This window comes from Phyllobates terribilis, unplaced genomic scaffold, assembly GCF_046119375.1.
Source record: "Phyllobates terribilis strain yellow unplaced genomic scaffold, ASM4611937v1 Scaffold_3__8_contigs__length_932513732, whole genome shotgun sequence".
Taxonomy (NCBI): Eukaryota; Metazoa; Chordata; class Amphibia; order Anura; family Dendrobatidae; genus Phyllobates; species Phyllobates terribilis.
In genome coordinates, this window is record NW_027362763.1 from 232,088,801 (window position 1) to 232,108,338 (window position 19,538).

Consider the following 19,538-nt stretch of genomic DNA (forward strand, 5'->3'; position numbering starts at 1 on the left):
AATCATCCTTTGAAGTTTTCTGCTAACTAGATTTTGGTGCACAGGGGCCGGACTGTGCACTGGGTCTTCTCCTCCCTGTCTGTGACTCCCTGGTCCCTCTGCCTACCTCTGGTCTTTTTAGTAATTAGTGTTGTGATGGGGGTCTAATTGTTTAATTCCATTGCTAACCACATTGGGTAATCAACAGAGTCAGTGTCTAAGCTGACAGAGAAGTGACTGCTGTTCAGGTAATTCAGACCTACTCAGGAAAATGATCATTACCTGATATCAATACATTTTTAAGAAAAAATCCTGAGAAAGACAGGATGCTCGAATGCAGAAAGATGGAACAAGTTTTCTGCTGAATGTGCTGGTTGGATAATGGACAATCGATGTGAAAATGTGGTAACAGAATGGTGTCAGGTGTCCAGTAAAGTATTTACCAGTGGATACTAGGAAATTGGGAGAAAAGGATTTTTTAATGAAAAATTACAAAACTGACTCGTTTGACTTCTTCGACTGTTCCCTCAGCCCCTCCTTCCTTATTAATGACCAATAGTACCCCCAGTCATCCTATGACAATAAAACAGGTGGGACATGGGTTATACCCCCTGAGTCCCTAAATGACCGCAAGGTACATAGCGATGCTTTTGTGGATGGACAACAGAAACTCATTAAAGAAAAGTTACTTACAGTGAAGGAAATAATTATTTGATCCCTTGCTGTTTTTGTAAGTTTGCCCAGTGACAAAGACATGAACAGTCTATAATTTTAAGGGTAGGTTAATTTTAAAATTGAGAGATAAAATATCCAAAAAAAACTTTAGAAAATCACATTGGTAGGTTAGGTAGGTTAGTTATGCCCCAATATAAGGGTATAGCAATCAAGAACTTACTGATGATGTGTAGAGGCATTGAAAATAAAATAGATAAATGACTTTCTTAACTTTTTTAACATGATTGCTACATTCAATAATGTGATACTGCACATGCTGCGCACAGGAACTCAGTATATTGGGCATAGTTGAATACCTTTGTCACTGTTGGTGGCAGTCCTCGATGTTTGGCATAGCTGAAGCAGTAGAGAGCACATGGTTATAAATCTGTGGAGGTGCTGTCGGCATTACTGTTCTCCTCATGGCTGGATAATTACTTGGTGTACAATGATGGAGAGGAGCAGGAGAGCAGTAGTAGTGAAAACAGAACTTGCTTTACGTCTGAATAAAAAGATGTCTGTACAAAACTCTCTAGTCCCATATCTGTGATGTATAAAGAGGCACATTCTTGAGGGCTCAGTGCACAGCAGCAGAGATAGGCAATCTGGGAATAAATGGTGTACAATGCAGTAATATCTCCCAGGACATGCCCGCGGCTTTGCATTTATCTTCTAGAACAATGGCCTATTCGTTTCTCCTTGTCTTCCACTTTATAAAAGGTAGTTACTCTCCTGTGGGCCTCCATATCCCATTTACATTGCAGGTAGTCTCTATGGGATGTGGCATTACACTCATCATCTTAGTTACACGCTCAATCATCTGCTACATTCCATAGCCTTCCTCTGCACCATCAAGAGCTCGGTGCAGATGAGGATCAGGGCAAAATTGATGTCCTCCTCCTTGAGGGGTAGACAGCCATAGTGGACCACACTTTCTGCATATTTGTTGTCTCAGCCATCTTGCTAATATGGTGTTCTTTACTGCTCTGCTCTACAGTTAGTGGCTGGAGCTTTTGATGAACTTTGCTTCTCCTACCATTCTGTGTCTGTCTGGTGAGGTTAACCCTATAGTGTGTCGAGTTTTTATTTATTTTACTTATATAGCACCATTAATTCCACAGCACTTTACAGACATCAGACATCATCATTTTAACCTTGTAGTAAATCAAATTCTGACACACACAATTACCAGAATACAGTGCAAAGGCTAACAGATTAAGGGGCAATACAGTAGCATTTAACAAACGAAATATATTTAATGTAATAGCAACATTTGGAGTATTACATATACATTTTTTCTGCTAAGGAAGCTGGAGAGAAAAAGAGAGAGAGAGAGGGGAGTGAAACAGAAAAATAGAGAGAGAACAAGAAAGAGAAAGAAAGAAAGAAAGAAAGAGAGAGAAGGAAAGAGAGAGAACAGAGAAAGAGAACAAAAGTAAGAGAAATGGAGAGAGAGAGAAAGAGAGAGAAAGATTAGAGAAAAAGAGAGAGGGAGCAACCGAAGAGTAATAGCTTTGCCATCCTGACTGTATTTTACAATAAATTAATGAATTTGGGTCCCTTCACTGTCACACTCCAAAAGAATAAAGTGGAAAAGTCACATGACTTTTATCAGAATGGAATTGCTATTTGACCATGGAGAGATGAAAGGGTTTGATGTGTGAAGTCAGAGCTTAAAGCATCAAGGACAAGTATAAAGTCTTGTCTATGAAAAAGCTGCTGCCAGAATCATGTGGTAGTGACTTATCTTGCCGCTGAAACAAAGCATTGGGCGATTGAATTCCAACTTCCCAGTCCTTATTTTTCCTGACATAACCTGTCAGAGGAGATCCGGGAGACCTCTCAACATATTAGCTGATCCTGCCACAATCTGCGGCTTCACCTAACTTTTATCTATTGTGTATAGCATCCAAACTAAAGAAGTGCTCCCATTAAATATTTTATTCCCTAAACGTGTCTAAATGTGTATGTACTGTAGTTTATGTGTGTTAATATACTCACCGTTTCGGTCCTTTTCTCATGTGATTAAATTCCAGACTCGCCGCATCACACTGGGGTTTGTGTAAACCAGAATTCACTTTTAGGGCTATTCACACTAGTGTATAACATAGCCGAGTGCTATCCAATGTTTTATCTGAGAGCATTAGGTCCAGTGTTACACTATAGGGCAGTGCAGATCTGTGACTTTCTCATGAGTAAACAATCGCAGCATGTTGCAAATGCACTATATGATCGGATAACGATCACCCACACAAGTCTATAGGTGGATGTGAACATCAAACATTGGACTGCACTTGGATGTCATCTAAGTGCAGCACATCATCCGCAGAAAGAGACAATGGAGAAGATGGAGAAATTAAGTTCTTTGTCTTCTCTACACCTGTGCTCCGATTTTGTCATCTGAGAGAATCGCAGCACGGTAAGATGACACTCAGCTCAACTCTGAGAACTGAGCAGAATAACATTAGCATAATCTGTCCGATTCTTTTGGATGAGAGAATTGACAGCCATGGGGCCTTGGCCTTACAGTATAAGTTTTTGGAGCATCACAACAAGCAACCATAGGCTTATATTGTAAGAGCCACTTATGGCTCACACACAGGGCTGCCACCAGGAATTCAGGGGTCCATAACGGCAACATTTTTGGGCCCCCCTTGAGACTCCATCCAGGCTCCACCCCAGCTCTGCCTCCTCTCCTCAAACCTTCCACAAGTCCCACCAACCACTCTTTGAAAAACTCCACTTCCGGAGTCACACTTAGTAACACTGTTTTTTATCAAAAATAGTATAAAAGCCATCGCGTTGACTGCCCTTATTCACACACTGAGGTCAACTTTGACACATGGTAAGGTTTTAAATATTAGACAGAATAGGACCATCCCGAATGGGGTCACCGTGCCATGGTGGGATGGCTTTTATACTATATTTGATCAATACAGTGTTACTGGTAAAACAGCTTTACTGGTAATACCGTGATCACCGGTGACATTATTCACAGGAGCTCTGTATATAGTGTCAGTGTGTAGATAATACAGGGATTTCTAGTGACATTATACACAGGAGCTCTGTGCATAGTATACAGTGTATAGTGTAAATGTACAGGTAACACACTGACTCACCAGTGACATCTCTAGGTGAAGTCCTTCAGCTTAGCTTTTCTTTTTCATCCAGCACAGACCGCCATAGCTTCTTCCAGCCAGGACTCGTCTCTGCATAAAATAACACACAATTATCTAGAGCACCGCTTTCAGAGCACATTCCCCCCTTTTTCCCTTTCTTCTACACTACGCAGCTGAATATACACGTTCACCCACCTTTAATATATAATTACTTATTATGCAAGCCACCATTCCAAATCCAAAATTGTATTCCACCAATGTGTCCCCGCTAACTATAAATAGCCGCTTTCCCCACCTAATAAATATATAAATTAGTTAGCATCTGTACTCTTTCCCCCAATTCAATACCAGTCACAGCATCCACAACCCCCCAACTCTGTACCTCCCGCTCCCCCGATTCATTATATTTACCTGCCCCCTCTGCCCCAATTCATGTCTTCTCTTTCCACCCCCACTCTCTATTCATTATCAACTGCTCTCTCCCAATTAATCATCGTTTGTTACTCCCCACCCTCAATTCATCATCATTTACTGTCCCCCATCCCTCAGTCTGAATACATCATCATTTACTTCCCGCACCCTAAAAATTCATCATTATCTGCTCTCCTCCAGCCCCCAAAATCATCATTTGCTATCCCCACCCCCACCTTCAATTTATCATTTGCTCTCCCAACCTTCCACCTCCAATTCATCATTTTGCTCTCCCCACCACCCACCTTCAATTCAATTGCTGACCCTCACCCTCAATTAATCATTTGCAGTCCCCCGTCCCCGACCCTCAATTTATCATTTACAGGAAAGTTCAGTCAAGCCGATATTTCCAATGTATGGAGGTTTCAAAAGAGATAGTTTTCCTTCGTCTAGATGCCTTAGGCAGCAAGAGACACTGATATTCATGACTATTATTCATTTGCAGTCCCCCGTCACCCCCTCACTTCATCTTGTGCAGTCCCCGTCACCCCACTCAATTCATCATTTGCAGTCCCCCATCCACCCCTCATTTCATCATTTGCACTACCCCATTCCCCCCTGACTTCATCATTTGCAGTCCCTTGTCCCCTCTCTCACTTCATTATTTGCAGTCTCCGTCCCCCCTTCATTTCATCATTTGCAGTCCCTTGTCCCGTCCCTCAATTCATCATTTGCAGTCCCCATCTCCCTTCACTTCACCATTTGCAGTCCCTTGTCCCCTCCCTCACTTCACCATTTGCAGTCCCTTGTCCCCTCCCTCACTTCATCATTTGCAGTCCCCATCCCCCCTTCACTTCATCATTTGCAGTCCCCATCTCCCTTCACTTCACCATTTGCAGTCCCTTGTCCCCTCCCTCACTTCATCATTTGCAGTCCCCTGTCCCCTCCCTCATTTCATCATTTGCAGTCCCCATCTCCTTTCACTTCATCATTTGCAGTCCCCCGTCCCCTCTTCATTTCATAATTTGCAGTCCCATCCCCCCTTCACTTCATCATTTGCAGTCCCCTGTCCCTCTCTCCTCACCCATTTAATTGTTTTTATATAGAAAAAATTAGTTTTTCATACTTATCTCACATACGATTTCCTGCAGGTGAAGCTCCGCTTCTGGTGTCCTGGCAATGGCCAGCGGTGCGCGTAGATGCCGGTGTGTACGTGATGACGTCATTACATACACGCCGTTACCAGATATCCAGAAAAGGCAGAGGGAGCTGGAGCTGCGCAGCAGTTCAGGTTTGACGGCTGTGGATCTCCGGGAAAGCTCCCAGCACCTGTGCACAGCACTTTATTATGACTCGCCCCCTGGGCCTAGTGTGGATGTGTGTGGGATACCCGGAGCCGGGTCTCTGGGGGTTGTAGTATCCGTGGCGGTGACCCGGTCCCATGGCTCAGGGTGGTCAGGCCAATGGCGGTATTTTGTGGGGGGTTTTAGGTTAATTGTCCGACTACGCCACCCGTGGATTGCGGTCAGTGCAGACCGCCGCTGCAAGGCAGACCCCTGGGGCTGATGGTGTATGTAGCTGAGGTAGTGTGACTCCCCACGGGAAGAGTGCAGCCCCAGGGCAGTGTAGTTGATGGTGAGGGTGATAGTGCACGGGAGTCCCAGCACTATTAGTGCTGGTGCGGCGATGAAGCAGGAACGACTCAGAGTCTTTGCAGTGCAGTTCAGGGTCTTTACTGGTGATATTAAGGCAGACCCTCCCGGGAGTACTGGCTAGTATAAGGGGCCTGGTCAGTCTGCAAGCAAACAGGAGTTCCCCTGGCCAGGTGGAGTTGTAGGCCTCCTCGTCTATCTGCACTCTTCCTGGCTACCTTGCTGTAAGCGGGTAGAAGTAGCCCACGTCCCTGAGTATACCGTGTGGTGCTCACCCGTATGGCTGGTGACTTGGGGCCTTCTGTTAGCCTCCGCTCCTCGATGGCGGTGCTGGTCCCTTCCTTGTGACTGAGCCTCCGGGCTTCTATGGCAGAGGACCTGGAATCCCCTGCCGGCTGGTTTCTGCTGCTGGGTGAATATACGTCCCCACAGCCTCGGACTTCGTTGTCCGGTAGTAATCTCTTCTGCCAGGGCGAGCTATATCTCTGCTTAGCTTCCAGCCCCTGGTCTTCTGCTCCTAGCTCCTACAGAGCTCCTTGCTGACACTTTCCCTGTGTTTTGAACTGTCTCCAGGCTCTGACTCAACTGACTAATCCTGCCCCAGACCCAGTTTATAAGGGCAGATTCCTCCCCTCCCTGGTCTGGGCAGGAAGTGTTGCATGCTTAAGGGCTCCTGACCAGAGAAACCTCCCATCTGCTCTCAGACGTAATATTTCTATTACTGTGGTAACCAGACCCCTGGGGTGCTACATTCCCCCATAGTAAATTTTAGTACTCCGGGACTAAACACATTTTTAAGAAAACACAAATACAGGGTATAAACAATAATACAACAACATATATACAAGAAGCTTTAGTCTTTAGAGGTCACGGCGTGTCTGTAACCTGGTGTCCATATCACCCAACAAGGTGAAGTCTTGGCACAGAGTAGGGGACCTGTCCAAAGCAAACCCCAAGCGTTGGCCCTGCGCATGGCTGCAAGGCTGAGGCTAGCTACTTTGAGCCACAAGGAGGCCACGCCAGACAGGTTTTCTCTTCCGCGGCCATCTTCACAAGAGGCACCAAGGTGCAACTATCTACAATGTAGTTCCGGTTACTCAGCGTCCATAACCTGTCAGTCCAAATAAACCTGAAGGGCAACTAGGGAAACATAATTAGTAACCAGGTAACAAAAACATAAACCTTTTTCAACATTGGCAATTTACAAGCAAATTCGCATTACATTTTAGATTCTCCAGCGAGTGGGCATTTGTCCTCTAGTGCTCCAGGTGGACCTACGTAACCCACTATCTGGTTCTGCACTACAGGGTGTAGAAGGTGTTACGGGTAGGTCTGGCAGCTTTCTGCATACTCTTTGGCTTACTAGGGGCACGGCAGGCTCACTACTAGCAGAGGGTTGATTCTCCTGGGCTGCTGGTATGGATTCTTCTGCCTCTTGGGCCGGCTGCTCTCCCGACACTTCCTGTTCTTCTGTAGGCCCTTGAGGGGCTGGCTGGAGAAAGGTGAGGACGGGTATCACGACTGCGTTGTTGATTTGAGTCCAGGACCGGGGAAAGTCTCCGAGTACTGTACTGATCATTTCTTCCCTTTCCTCTGCGGGTTGAGAGTTCTCTTGATCTTCGTCAGGGCTTTGCAGCTGCTCGGGACACTTTTTCAGGTGGTCTCTGGAGACAATGGCTGTGGTCTCTCCTCCATCCTTACTGATGACACACACTTTTGGGTTATCATGACTTGAAGGCAGTACTGTGTACGGGTCCTTCTCCCACTGGTCGTCCAACTTGTGGAGCCGCCTCTTTCTCTTCAAGACCTGCTCTCCAGGTACCAGGGGAACAGCGGGAGCATACTGGTTATAAGCCTTCTCTTGCCTTTCTCTTGCTTGAGACAGACTTCGCTCGACGCTCTCCTGTACTTTCCGATACTGCTGCTGCCGTTCTGTATCCCAGTCTGCCTCTGGCGAGGTGTCCTCAGGTGTCAGGACTCCCATATCCAGGTCAATAGGCAGCTTACCAGGTCTTGCTCTCATTAGGTAAGCCGGGGTACAGTTGGTGGAAACTACGGGGATGTGATTATACAAGTCCACCAGATCAGGCAGTTTTTCAGGCCACAGACTGCGTTCTTCCAGGGGCAACGTTTTTAGCAAGTCTATCACCACCTGATTCATTTTCTCACATAGTCCGTTGGTCTGAGGGTGATAGGGCGCTGTTCTTATCTTCCTGCAGCCATACAGATTGCAGAACTCTGGGAAGACCTCCGCTTCGAAGGCTGGCCCTTGGTCAGTCAACACTTGCTCCGGATACCCGTGTGAACGGCAGAAGTGCAGCTGGAAGGCTCTGGCTGCTGTTTGAGCCATTAAGTCTTTGACAGGGACCACCACCAGTAACCGGAGTAGTGATCTACGATGGTGAGGGCGTAGACGTACCCAGATCTGCTTGGAGCCAGTTTCACATGGTCCAGGGCTATCAGTTCCAGTGGCTGTCTGGTGATGATGGGCTGCAGGGGAGTCTTCGGCTGGCGCGGTCCTTCCTTCTTAGGTTGCACGGGCCACAGTCTCTGCACCACCTCTCGATGGCTCCTCTCATGCCTACCCAGTAGAACCGTCCACGCAACAGGAACACCAGCTTCTTCCATCCGAAGTGTCCTGCTCCGTCGTGGTATGCCTCCAGAACCATAGCCGCATCTCGTCTTGGGACCACTACCTGCCAGGTCACTTCATGTGCTCTAGAGTTGACCATTCTCCGGCACAGCTTCTCCTTGTAAAGAAACAGTTTACTTTTCTCCTTCCACAGTTGCTTTGTCTCCTCCGGAGCGTCTGGGTCAAGACGGGCATCAGCCTGTGTCAGCATTTCCTTCACCAGACGGACTGCGGGATCACTGTCTTGTTTCTCCGCCCAGCTGTAGTGGGGTAAGGGATTAAACGTAGCAGAGCGCCTGTCCCTTACACAGTGGGAATACAGGGTAATCCCATGACGGTGGAACGCAGGGAGTTCGACCTCTTCCAGTTATTCTAGATCTTCCCCTACGTCCGGTAAGTTTGGCATTCTGGACAGGGCATCCGCGTTGGCATTTGAGCGTCCCGCCCGGTATTTGATGGTGAATTCATAGTTGGACAGGCGGTCCATCCATCTCTGCTCCAGGGCACCAAGTCTTGCAGTGTCCAGGTGTGTCAACGGGTTGTTATCCGTGTACACGGTGAACTTGGAAGAGGCAAGGTAATGCTTGAAATGTTCGGTCACTGCCCACACCACTGCCAGGAACTGTAGCTTGAATGAGCTATAATTCTCAGGGTTTCTCTCTGTGGACCGTAGTTTTCGGCTGGCGTAAGCGATTACCCATTCTTTCCCCTGCTGGATCTGGGACAGTACGGCTCCTAGCCCGATGTTGCTCACGTTCGTGTGGAGGATAAAGGGCTGGCTGTAGTCAGGGTACACCAGGATTTCATCCCCCGTGAGGGCCATCTTCAGCTGGCGGAAGGACTCTTCTTCCAGCTTTTCCCACCTGAAGGGCGGCTTCTGGTTTTTGGCCTTCCTGGATTGACCTATCAGGAGGTCCTGCATAGGAGCTGCCATTTTGGTGAAACCGTGAATGAATCTTCGGTAGTAGCCTACCAACCCGAGAAACTGCCGCTCTTCCTTTATGCTGGAGGGTCTTGGCCAGTCTTTAATTACGGTGATCTTATCGGGGTCAGGAGCCACTCCGTCAGCACTCATCACGTGTCCCAGGTACTGCACCTTTGGTTTCAGCAGGTGACACTTTGAGGGTTTCACCTTTAGGCCGTAGCTTGCCAGGGTGTCAAACACTTCTGCCAGGTGTTTCAAGTGGTCCTCGTAGGTTTTTGAATAAACGATGACATTGTCCAGGTATAACAGGACCGTCTCGAAATTCCGGTGTCCCAGACAGCATTCCATCAACCGCAGGAAGGCTCCTGGTGCGTTGCAGATCCCGAACGGCATACAGTTGAATTCGCTGAGACCCATCGGGGTGGTGAATGCAGTCTTCTCCTTGTCTGCGTCTGCTACAGGAACCTGCCAGTACCTGCTAGTAAGATCCAAAGTGGAGAAGAAGTTAGCAGATTTTAATGCAGCTAAAGATTCTTCTATTCTAGGTAACGGGTAAGCATCTTTGTGTGTGATACGGTTGACCTTTCTGTAGTCTACACACATTCTCATTGTGTTGTCCTTCTTTTTCACTAGAACTAGTGGAGCTGCCCAGGGGCTACAGCTGTCCCTGATTACCCCAGCCTCCTTCATGTCCCGCAACATCCCCTTTGCATGCTGATAGTGTGCAGGGGGTACAGGTCGGTATCTTTCCTTTATGGGTGGATGGTCTCCTGTGGGGATGTGATGTTCTACCCCCTTTACTCGCCCGAAGTCTAGCGGGTGTTTACTTAAGACTCTTTCGTACTCCTGAACCACCCGGTAGACTCCCTGTTTTTGGTGTGAGGGAGTGGAGTCAGCACCCAAATGCAGTTGCTGACACCAGTCCTCCATTTGTTTCTTAGAGCCGTTACCTTCCTCTGGTTGAGATGGAGGCAAGGGTTCTACAGCCTTTACAGAATTTTGGTTTATGTTGAACAATTTGGCTAGCGTGGCATACCAGGGCAGGTGTACTTCTCTCTCCCCGATATTTACGATGCGGACAGGTACCCTCCCATAACGTACATCGACCACTCCCTGTGCTGTCAAAATGGTGGGCCTACTGTCTGAGTAGACGGGCTCTACCATTGCTTGGTAGTCTCTACCTCTTAGACCAATAGCTGCCCGGCACCATATCATCATCTCACTTTTCGGGGGCATGGCAATAGGGAACGGGTCACACATTCTCACACTACCAATCTCACCACCAGATAATTCCACCTGTTGCCGTTTCATCAGTGCCCGGATCTCTTTTTGGAGGACAAGCCGCTGGCTGGAGCTGGCGTTCTTGGCAACCTGCTGTAAAATGAGAATTACCTCTGCAAGACAATTTTCAATCACGTTAATTCCCAAGGTTATTCTAGGGTGACTCTCATGACGGTCAATGTCCACAATAATCAGTCCTTGTGCCGCCAGTTCGACCTTACCGACCTTAATGGTCACCTCTTTGAACCCCACCTGCGGCACGGGCTGACCATTGCTGGCGATGATACTCAGGTCGTCATCTGGGTAGCGGGTTATGTCCGAGTCATTCCAGTACCGCTTAAAGAGCACGTACGGGATGGTAGTCACCTGTGACCCAGTGTCTAGTAGGGCACTCATAGGAATGCCATCCAGTACCACAGGCAAGACCGGACGTCCCCCTACGTATTTATCACGCCAATTCGATGGGCCTGATGATCTTATGCCTGGGGGTTGGCCCTCTGCCACAGGTTGTGCCCGTTTAAATGACAGTACCTTGCCATATGTCCGGGTTGATTGCAGCGGCGGCAGATGGGTTGTCCGTCTTCGTTGTATCTGTCGCTGGGTTTTCCTCTGGACGATGGGATCCTCCTCTGTCGGTGCCACGGGACGTCCTCTGGACTGGTGGCCAGCTTGATCCTTCCTGGAGGGGAGACCTGTAAAGACTGCACAGTTCGGGTTAGCGCGGCTACGGTTTTAGTCAGCTCTTGGACCTGATGGTGCAGGTCTGTAGCCGGGTTGTTGTCCAAAGCCTGCGCACCAGCTCCTACAGGCTCTGCAGACAAGGGCGCCACCTCTTGATGATAGGTAATAGCAGGGCACCGGTGGGTTACAGCGCTACCCGGTGCCGGTTCTCTGAGCACCCGGATGGCCCTGTCTTTGAACTTTGCAAAGTTTAAACCAGGGTTCTGCAAGGCCATTGCACGTAACTGGGTTCGGTGGGCATTGGACAGCAGACCCTCAATGAATTGCTCAGTTAACAGTTCATCTGCATTCCGCACACTGTCAGGGTCTGCCTGTTTAATGGCTCCCAGGGCCTCTTGCAAATTCAAAGCATAGTCTCTTATACTGTCTTGGCCCGCTGCTTGCACCCATAAAATTTAATTTTGATCTCTGCTGAGGTACGGGTATCAAAAGTGTCCCTCAGACGGGTTAAGATCTCTTTTACAGTCTCCTTGTCCCGGACTGACCTGGGCTTTACTTCACGTTGGGCTGCCCCGGTTAGCTGGCCTACCAATATGCTCACTTTTTGTCCTTCTGTCAGGGGGTATACCTTAAACAGGCTGTACAGTCTCTCTTTAAAGTTGCTTAGGGTATGCGACTCCCCTGAGTACTGGGGCAGCCAGGCCGCTCCGGGGATATAGGGCATTGTAAATGGCATTACTGCGGCAGCGGCGGCGCTGGTGGTAGAGGGTCCCTCCGTATCCGTCATCTTCCTCCCCCCTAGTTAAGTGTGGCCTACCTTCTGTTGCTTCTTCTCCATAGGCCGCGGCTCCGCAGACGATCGTCAGGGTGGAGGACCTTGCGTCGCGCTCTGGTGACGTCAGCGTCGCTCTCTCTCCCTTCCAGGACCTTGTGCAGCGTCGGTGCGTAGGGCGGAGCATCAGGTCTCGGGCGCTTTCGGCGTCCACGCCCCTCTTCTTCCCGCACGGCGTCCTGACGATGGCATCCGATAGTGGGAAAACGACTGCGGATGGCGGGAAACGGCTCCGGATGGCGGGGAACGGCTGCAGATGGCGGGAACCGACTGAAGATGGCGGGAAACGGCTCCGGATGGCGGGGACCTTCACCATGGCAGGTATGACAGTCTTTTGAAGGCGCGCAGTCCCCGGTGGTTGCGGGCACGAAATCCTGCCGACTATGCCAAAGCTGACTCGCCCCCTGGGCCTAGTGTGGAGGTGTGTGGGATACCCGGAGCCGGGTCTCTGGGGGTTGTAGTATCCATGGCGGTGACCCGGTCCCGTGGCTCAGGGTGGTCAGGCCAATGGCGGTATTTTGTGGGGGGGTTTTAGGTTAATTGTCCGACTACGCCATCCGTGGATTGCGGTCAGTGCGGACCGCCGCTGCAAGGCAGACCGCTGGGGCTGAGGTGTATGCAGCTGAGGTAGTGTGACTCCCCACGGGAAGAGTGCAGCCCCAGGGCAGTGTAGTTGATGGTGAGGGTGATAGTGCACGGGAGTCCCAGCACTATTAGTGCTGGTGCGGCGATGAAGCAGGAACGACTCAGAGTCTTTGCAGTGCAGTTCAGGGTCTTTACTGGTGATATTAATGCAGACCCTCCCGGGAGTACTGGCTAGCATAAGGGGCCTGGTCAGTCTGCGAGCAAACAGGAGTTCCCCTGGCCAGGTGGAGTTGTAGGCCTCCCCGTCTATCTGCACTCTTCCTGGCTACCTTGCTGTAAGCGGGTAGAAGTAGCCCACGTCCCTGAGTATACCGTGTGGTGCTCACCCGTATGGCTGGTGACTTGGGGCCTTCTGTTAGCCTCCGCTCCTCGATGGCGGTGTTGGTCCCTTCTTTGTGACTGAGCCTCCGGGCTTCTATGGCCAGAGGACCTGGAATCCCCTGCCGGCTGGTTTCTGCTGCTGGGTGAATATACGTCCCCACAGCCTCAGACTCCGTTGTCTGGTAGTAATCTCTTCTGCCAGAGCGAGCTATATCTCTGCTTAGCTTCCAGCCCCTGGTCTTCTGCTCCTAGCTCCTACAGAGCTCCTTGCTGACACTTTCCCTGTGTCTAGAACTGTCTCCAGGCTCTGACTCAACTGACTAATCCTGCCCCAGACCCAGTTTATAAGGGCAGATTCCTCCCCTCCCAGGTCTGGGCAGGAAGTGTTGCTTGCTTAAGGGCTCCTGACCAGAGAAACCTCCCACCTGCTCTCAGACGTAATATTTCTATTACTGTGGTAACCAGACCCCTGGGGTGCCACAATTACACCCTGAGACTCAGTGGGCAGAAGAACAAGAGAGGGGGCCCGGAATAGGTCTGGGTCTCCCCTCCGTACTTCTGCTCACTGGGCCCAATACATCAGTCCTGATGGCGGCCCTGCTCAGACATTAAAAGAAGCGTTATCCGGGTACTCAGTCATGTGTGAGAAAAGAAGACCAGAGCAGCACTGTAAACTAGGGAATATGGCAATCAGTGAGTATATCAATGCCCTTATACTAGATAATATAATTTAGACAAGTTTAGGGAATACAACATTTTGTGGGAATGCTTCTTCAATGAAATAAGATGAAATATGTGATATTCCCCTTAGTTATTTTACTAAATGCTCCCAGGACTCATCTGATCTGACACAATCTATAGTAATCGTAAATATGAGATTTCTGCCTCCTTGGAGACTTCTTTCTTCTGTGTAGATCATCTACATAACAAGTTGTCAAAGTAAATAAACTAACAATTAGCAACTGCAGTCTAGGTAATGTTCTTGTTGTAGAGAAACTGACCGTCTCTACATATTGATTAACTACATTCTTTTAGCTAGAGGAACATAAGACACTCTGCTGATGTTTATTCTATGAGCCACTCGAGTCTTGTAGAATGTGAGTAACACTATATGGATGCATGCATTTCTGTTTTTTGTTGTATTTGCTTTTCTTATTTTAATAATAATAACAATAATAATAACGATAATTAGTTGTTTTGTTCAGACCCACACAATAAGAATTTGAACACAGAGGATTGTTTAGTCTAGGATTTATAAGATGTTATTGTACTGTTTATTTTTAGGACTAGGATCAGAAGATTTTAATCCAAGTAAAACTGAGATTTTGCAAACTTCAAAAAAATTAAAACACATAATAAATGAGAAATTTTCTGAACTTTTCATCCAGCAATTATTAGGCAGATTTACAAAAATGTTATTTACTATTTGAAAGTAAATACTTTTTAAAAGGGCTTTCCCATCTCTAGGCTATGCCATCATTTCATGCTTATGGGGAAGACTCCACAGCTTTGCTTCACGTTCAGGTTGGACCCCACAGACATTCAAGCAATATTCTATTACTTTATGAGATGGGTTAACACTTTTAACTCTTGCAGACATTGCTGCATATATTGCTGCACTAATGCTGTAAATTGTTTTTGTTAAGAATTTTCTGTGTTATCAATGTTATTATTTTACAGAACCAGAATAAGATGCAAAACACAGGTATTATATTATTTATTATATTATATGACCATGTAAACCTTTAAAAGCTTTAAACATCTAGGAAAAACATCCACAAATTCTAGTTCTTTACATACACAGTGGTTCAGGATCCCAAAAGTTGGATAACACTAGTTGTAATTATTTTCAATAGTAACGCACTTTTGCAGTACATATACATCATGACCGTGTATGGCCAACCCGGGTTCCATGGTTCCGTAAGACCCCTCCCCATCTTACCGACCTCAAGTACCTTAACAAATAAAAACACTGCACCTGTAATTTCTTTGGATAAATTTGGCCACAGCGGCCACTTTATTAACAAACAACATTAACATATAAACATTATTATTCAAATAAATAAGAAGGGAGGGTTCTTGGAGTTAAAAATTAGATCTGGCATAACTAAACCAAAATCGAACCACCGTATTACCCTCAGCCGTCCATCACCAGCTCAAGGGCACCAAAAGCTCCCAGGGTAAAACCCTGTCCAGAGCCCCAAAAACCAAATGCCAGATCACCCCGCTTAATCAAGCCACTGCCTGTAAATTTCCAATAACTTTCCCACCGACACTTCTGTGCCAACTCCAAGAACCCCACCCCCCGCCACAAGCGAACAGCCCTGACCACCTCAGGCTCATGAGTGCCCCAACACTGCCAAAGCCCTCTCAATCCCCTCCTGCATAGATAATGCCCATAAATCAATCCCAATATCGTTCAGGTGCACACCATCCTTCGCCCAAAAATCACCAACCCCTGCCTCAAGATCAAGATGCCGAACACTTACACCCCCATTTCTACCAACAAAAGCTGCTATGGCTCTATTCAACTTTACTTGTGCCCTATTAATGCCCTTCACAGATCTGACCTCCCTCCAATTTTTTCTCGGCACAATGTCAGACCAAACCATCAACACCCCAGGAAAAGATGTCCATAACCTTAAAAAATCAATTCGAATATCCCTCATCAATTCCCTAACCGGCCGAACCCCCAAATCATTCCCCCCCATATGCACCACCAAAATGTCCGGCGCCCGGTCCAAACGAGCTGCCTTATGGAATTCAGGCAGCACCCTTCTCCATACCATCCCTCTAAAACCCAGCCACCGGACCACCACTTGCTCTCTGCTAAAACTCAATTGCCTACCATTTGGCCTCACATCCGCCCGCAGCGCCCCCCAATGAACAAAAGAGTGTCCAAGAATCCAGACTAATAACGGGACGTCACCTGCAATAAGACAACCAAAAAGGGGGTATTCACTTCTGGACAAAATAAAAACCACCATTCCGCATACCTAATGCCGTACATAGGACAGATAACGATCAGAACTCCACCTCCCGATGCGTTTTATCACATCCTTTCCTAAACCCAAACCGTCCGCTTCTGACGCCGCACCGATTCTGAAAGAATGCGACCCGTACACCTCAGGACTAAGGCCCAACTCCCGGATCCCTTTTTTAAATATTGCAATAAATTGAAAACGTGACAAAAACTCTCCGTTTTTATGACACAATAATGGGCCCTTACGTCCCGAGCAAACCTGCCAGTAAGCCATTAAACATCTCCTAGGACAAATAAAAGATCCATTAACCTCCCCCAATACCACTCGCTTGCCTCTGCCCAATTGATCCGTCTTCCCCCTCCTAATCCAAAATTCGATGCCCCCTTTCCGACCGCTCACATCCTCAGCAAACAAACTCCCAACCTTATTCCTACTTGGTGCCACCAACTCACCTAATCTTAGTGCGCCAAAGAACGCCAATGAAAAAGCCAATCTAAACAGTGTGGCTTCAAAAACCGAACAACAGATCTTATCCAACACTAAACCCAACCGCTCTAAAATACTAAAAGTCACTGGTCTTCGTTTATCTAACACTTTACTTCCTCTCCTAAAGCCCCTAAGTGCTTGCTTCACTAAAAAGGACTTTGTAACATCTTTTATCCCCTGCAATTTAAAAGCGAATGCCAATCCTGCTACAAATTTACTAACTTTTGACACAGACTATCCAATCTCTGCTGCCCTTCCCACAAGAAACAACACCGCCATCTCTCTATCTCCTTCACTTTCCACCACACCCCACTCCAGAATACAACTTTGCCATACTCGCCACGATGCCTCGTATGATGTCCAGGTCTGCCTCGTAATGGACTCCCTTATTAACCATCCGGCTCCTCCATAACCAGTTGTCACAAATGCGAAGGGCATTCTTGACCCACGTCCCCTGCCTCTGGTGCTAGCGCCCGAAAACGGTCCCACTGAAAACGAGATAAGGCATCTGCTATGGAATTTTGTACACCTGGAACATGGACCGCTGTAATCCAAGCGTTCAAATTGAGACAACAAAGAACTAGTTCCCTGAGCAGCCTAATAACCGGCGGGGACGAGGCCGACAAGCTGTTGATGACAGACACCACTCCCATGTTATCGCAATGAAACCGAATTCTCCTGTTGGCAAAACACTCCTCCCAAATAGTAACCGCAACAACAATAGGGAACAATTCCAAAAACGCCAGGTTCCTCGTAAGTCCCCTCTCCGTCCACCCAATCGGCCATGCCCCAACACTCCACCGCCCTTTCCAGTAGGCCCCTTAACCAGCACTTCCTGCAGCATCTGTAAATATCTCACAATCAAAACTGTTTACAAACTCCTGCTGGATTAACAACCTGCCATTATAGCTTTCCAAAAACAACTTCCAAACCTTCAGGTCCTCCTTGTGTTCCTTATTTAGGCGGATAAAATGATGAGCCGCACGCACTCCTGCTGTGGCGCCTGACAACCTGCGACAAAAAATTCTGCCCATTGGCATAATCCTGCATGCAAAATTTAAGCGCCCCAACAGCTATTGTAGCTCCCTCAGGGTCACCTTGCGCAACCTCCCGACTCTATCGACCTCCTGCTTGAGCAGACACAATTTATCTTCAGGTAATCGACACTCCATCCTTTCCGTATCAATAACAATGCCCAAAAAACTTAGGATTGTGCAAGGGCCTTCCGTCTTTTCTTTTGCCAATGGTATGCCAAAATGCTCCGCTACCCACACCATAGTACCTAACAAATTCCTACACAATAACGATTGCGGAGGGCCTATAAACAAAAAATCATCCAAATAATGAATGACTGAATTAACTGATGCCAGGTCCTTCACCACCCATTCCAAAAAGGTACTAAACGTTTCAAACAAAGAACACAAAATTGCACAACCCATTGGCAAACACCTATCCATGTAATATGCCCCATTCCAAAAACAACCTAACAGCGGGATACTATCCGGATGAACTGGCAGCAACCGAAAAGCAGACTCGATATCCGTCTTGGCTAGCAACGATCCTAACCCATATCGCTGTACCCATCGCACCGCCGCATCAAATGATGTATATTCAACTGAACATAATTCCTGTGCAATGCCATCATTCACCGAGAGCCCCTTCGGGTATGACAAATGCTGAATCAAACGAAACTTATTCAGCTCTTTTTTGGGCACAACCCCCAACGGCGAAATAATCACCCTGCTGCTAGGTAATACCCGAAACGGTCCCGCCATCCTGCCCAATTCCACCTCCTTAGCCAACTTCACGCTAACCACATCCGGATGAAGGGAAGCCGACGTCAAATTTTTTACTGAAAAGGGGACCTCGTGCTCAGGAGGAGGGATTCTAAAACCTTCCAAAAACCCATCCGAAATGACCTTAGCCTTCAACTGATCCGGATACCTACTTAGAAAGGGGGCCATCGCGTGCACCCTCACCGGAGTCAACCCTTTGACCGGTACCCACTGTCGACTTTCCCTTACCCTTCTTAAAGCATTTTGATGCTCCGTGTGAGCTTCCATTACAATGGGAGCACACGTGTTTGAATTTACAGGAGCTCCCGTACTTGCATTGGCCGTCATTAAATTACCAGCAAGTTCCCACTTCCTTCTTAGTGCTTTGTGCCCCCTGGCTACTTCCCCCGTGTCCTGCTGATTGGTTACCACTACTGCTGCTCCCGTGAAAGGACTGCCCATACCTCACTGGGGCCATAACCTTCAGCCACAAACCAATGTCCTTTTGATCCCATCTGATCTCAGGGCGGACTGCCTTCCTCTGCCGAAATTGCTCGTCATATCGTAACCACGCCTGACCCCCGTAAGTCCTATGAGCCTCCCCAATAGCATCAAGGTAGCAAAACAAACCCGAACAATTATCAGGAGCTTTTTCTCCAATAACGCTAGCCATTATGGCAAAAGCTTGTAACCAATTGACAAACGTCTGTGAAATCAACCTCCACCTACGCTTCTCCTCCTCCTCTTTTTTACTGTCTTCCTTTTTTCCCTTATCCAGGTTAAACTTTTCCAACGGAAGAAGGGAAAAAATTTCGACATACTCGTCTCGCCCAATTTTTTCTTGAACCTCTTTTTTTAAATGCGCCCCCAACGGCCCCTCAAAGCACACATATACCTCCCCTTTCGCCCTATCATCCAGTTTTATAGTATCCGCATTTTCCTTTTCTGTCTGCACACAAACCGATACCCCAGAAGGTGTCCCAGCTGTACACCCCGCCGACCTGGCCGACTCGCTCCCCACCTGCAACAACGCCGGTTGACTAGGTAGCCAAGCCCCCGCCGGTGACAACCCCCTTTGAATGGCTCCCCCGCCGTCTATTC

The 19,538-nt window shown here is 47.9% G+C and overlaps 1 protein-coding gene across 5 annotated transcripts in view; it reads left to right on the forward strand.

The window, feature by feature from the left end:
- The first annotated feature begins 14,203 nt into the window (after positions 1 to 14,203).
- The window catches only part of LOC141258055 (phospholipid scramblase 2-like), a 40,551-nt gene continuing 35,216 nt past the window's right edge, over positions 14,204 to 19,538 (forward strand). Inside the window, exons 1-2 of one of the 5 annotated variants that reach the window (XM_073673056.1) lie at positions 14,204 to 14,289; positions 14,873 to 14,897. Coding sequence is in view for 2 of the 5 variants with exons in the window: in XM_073673053.1 (XP_073529154.1) it covers positions 14,885 to 14,897 (13 nt within the window). In the remaining 3 variants the exon portion in view is untranslated. The remainder of the gene's footprint in view (positions 14,290 to 14,872; positions 14,898 to 19,538) is intronic. The other 4 variants (XM_073673053.1, XM_073673059.1, XM_073673061.1 and 1 more) reach the window with 4 other exon arrangements.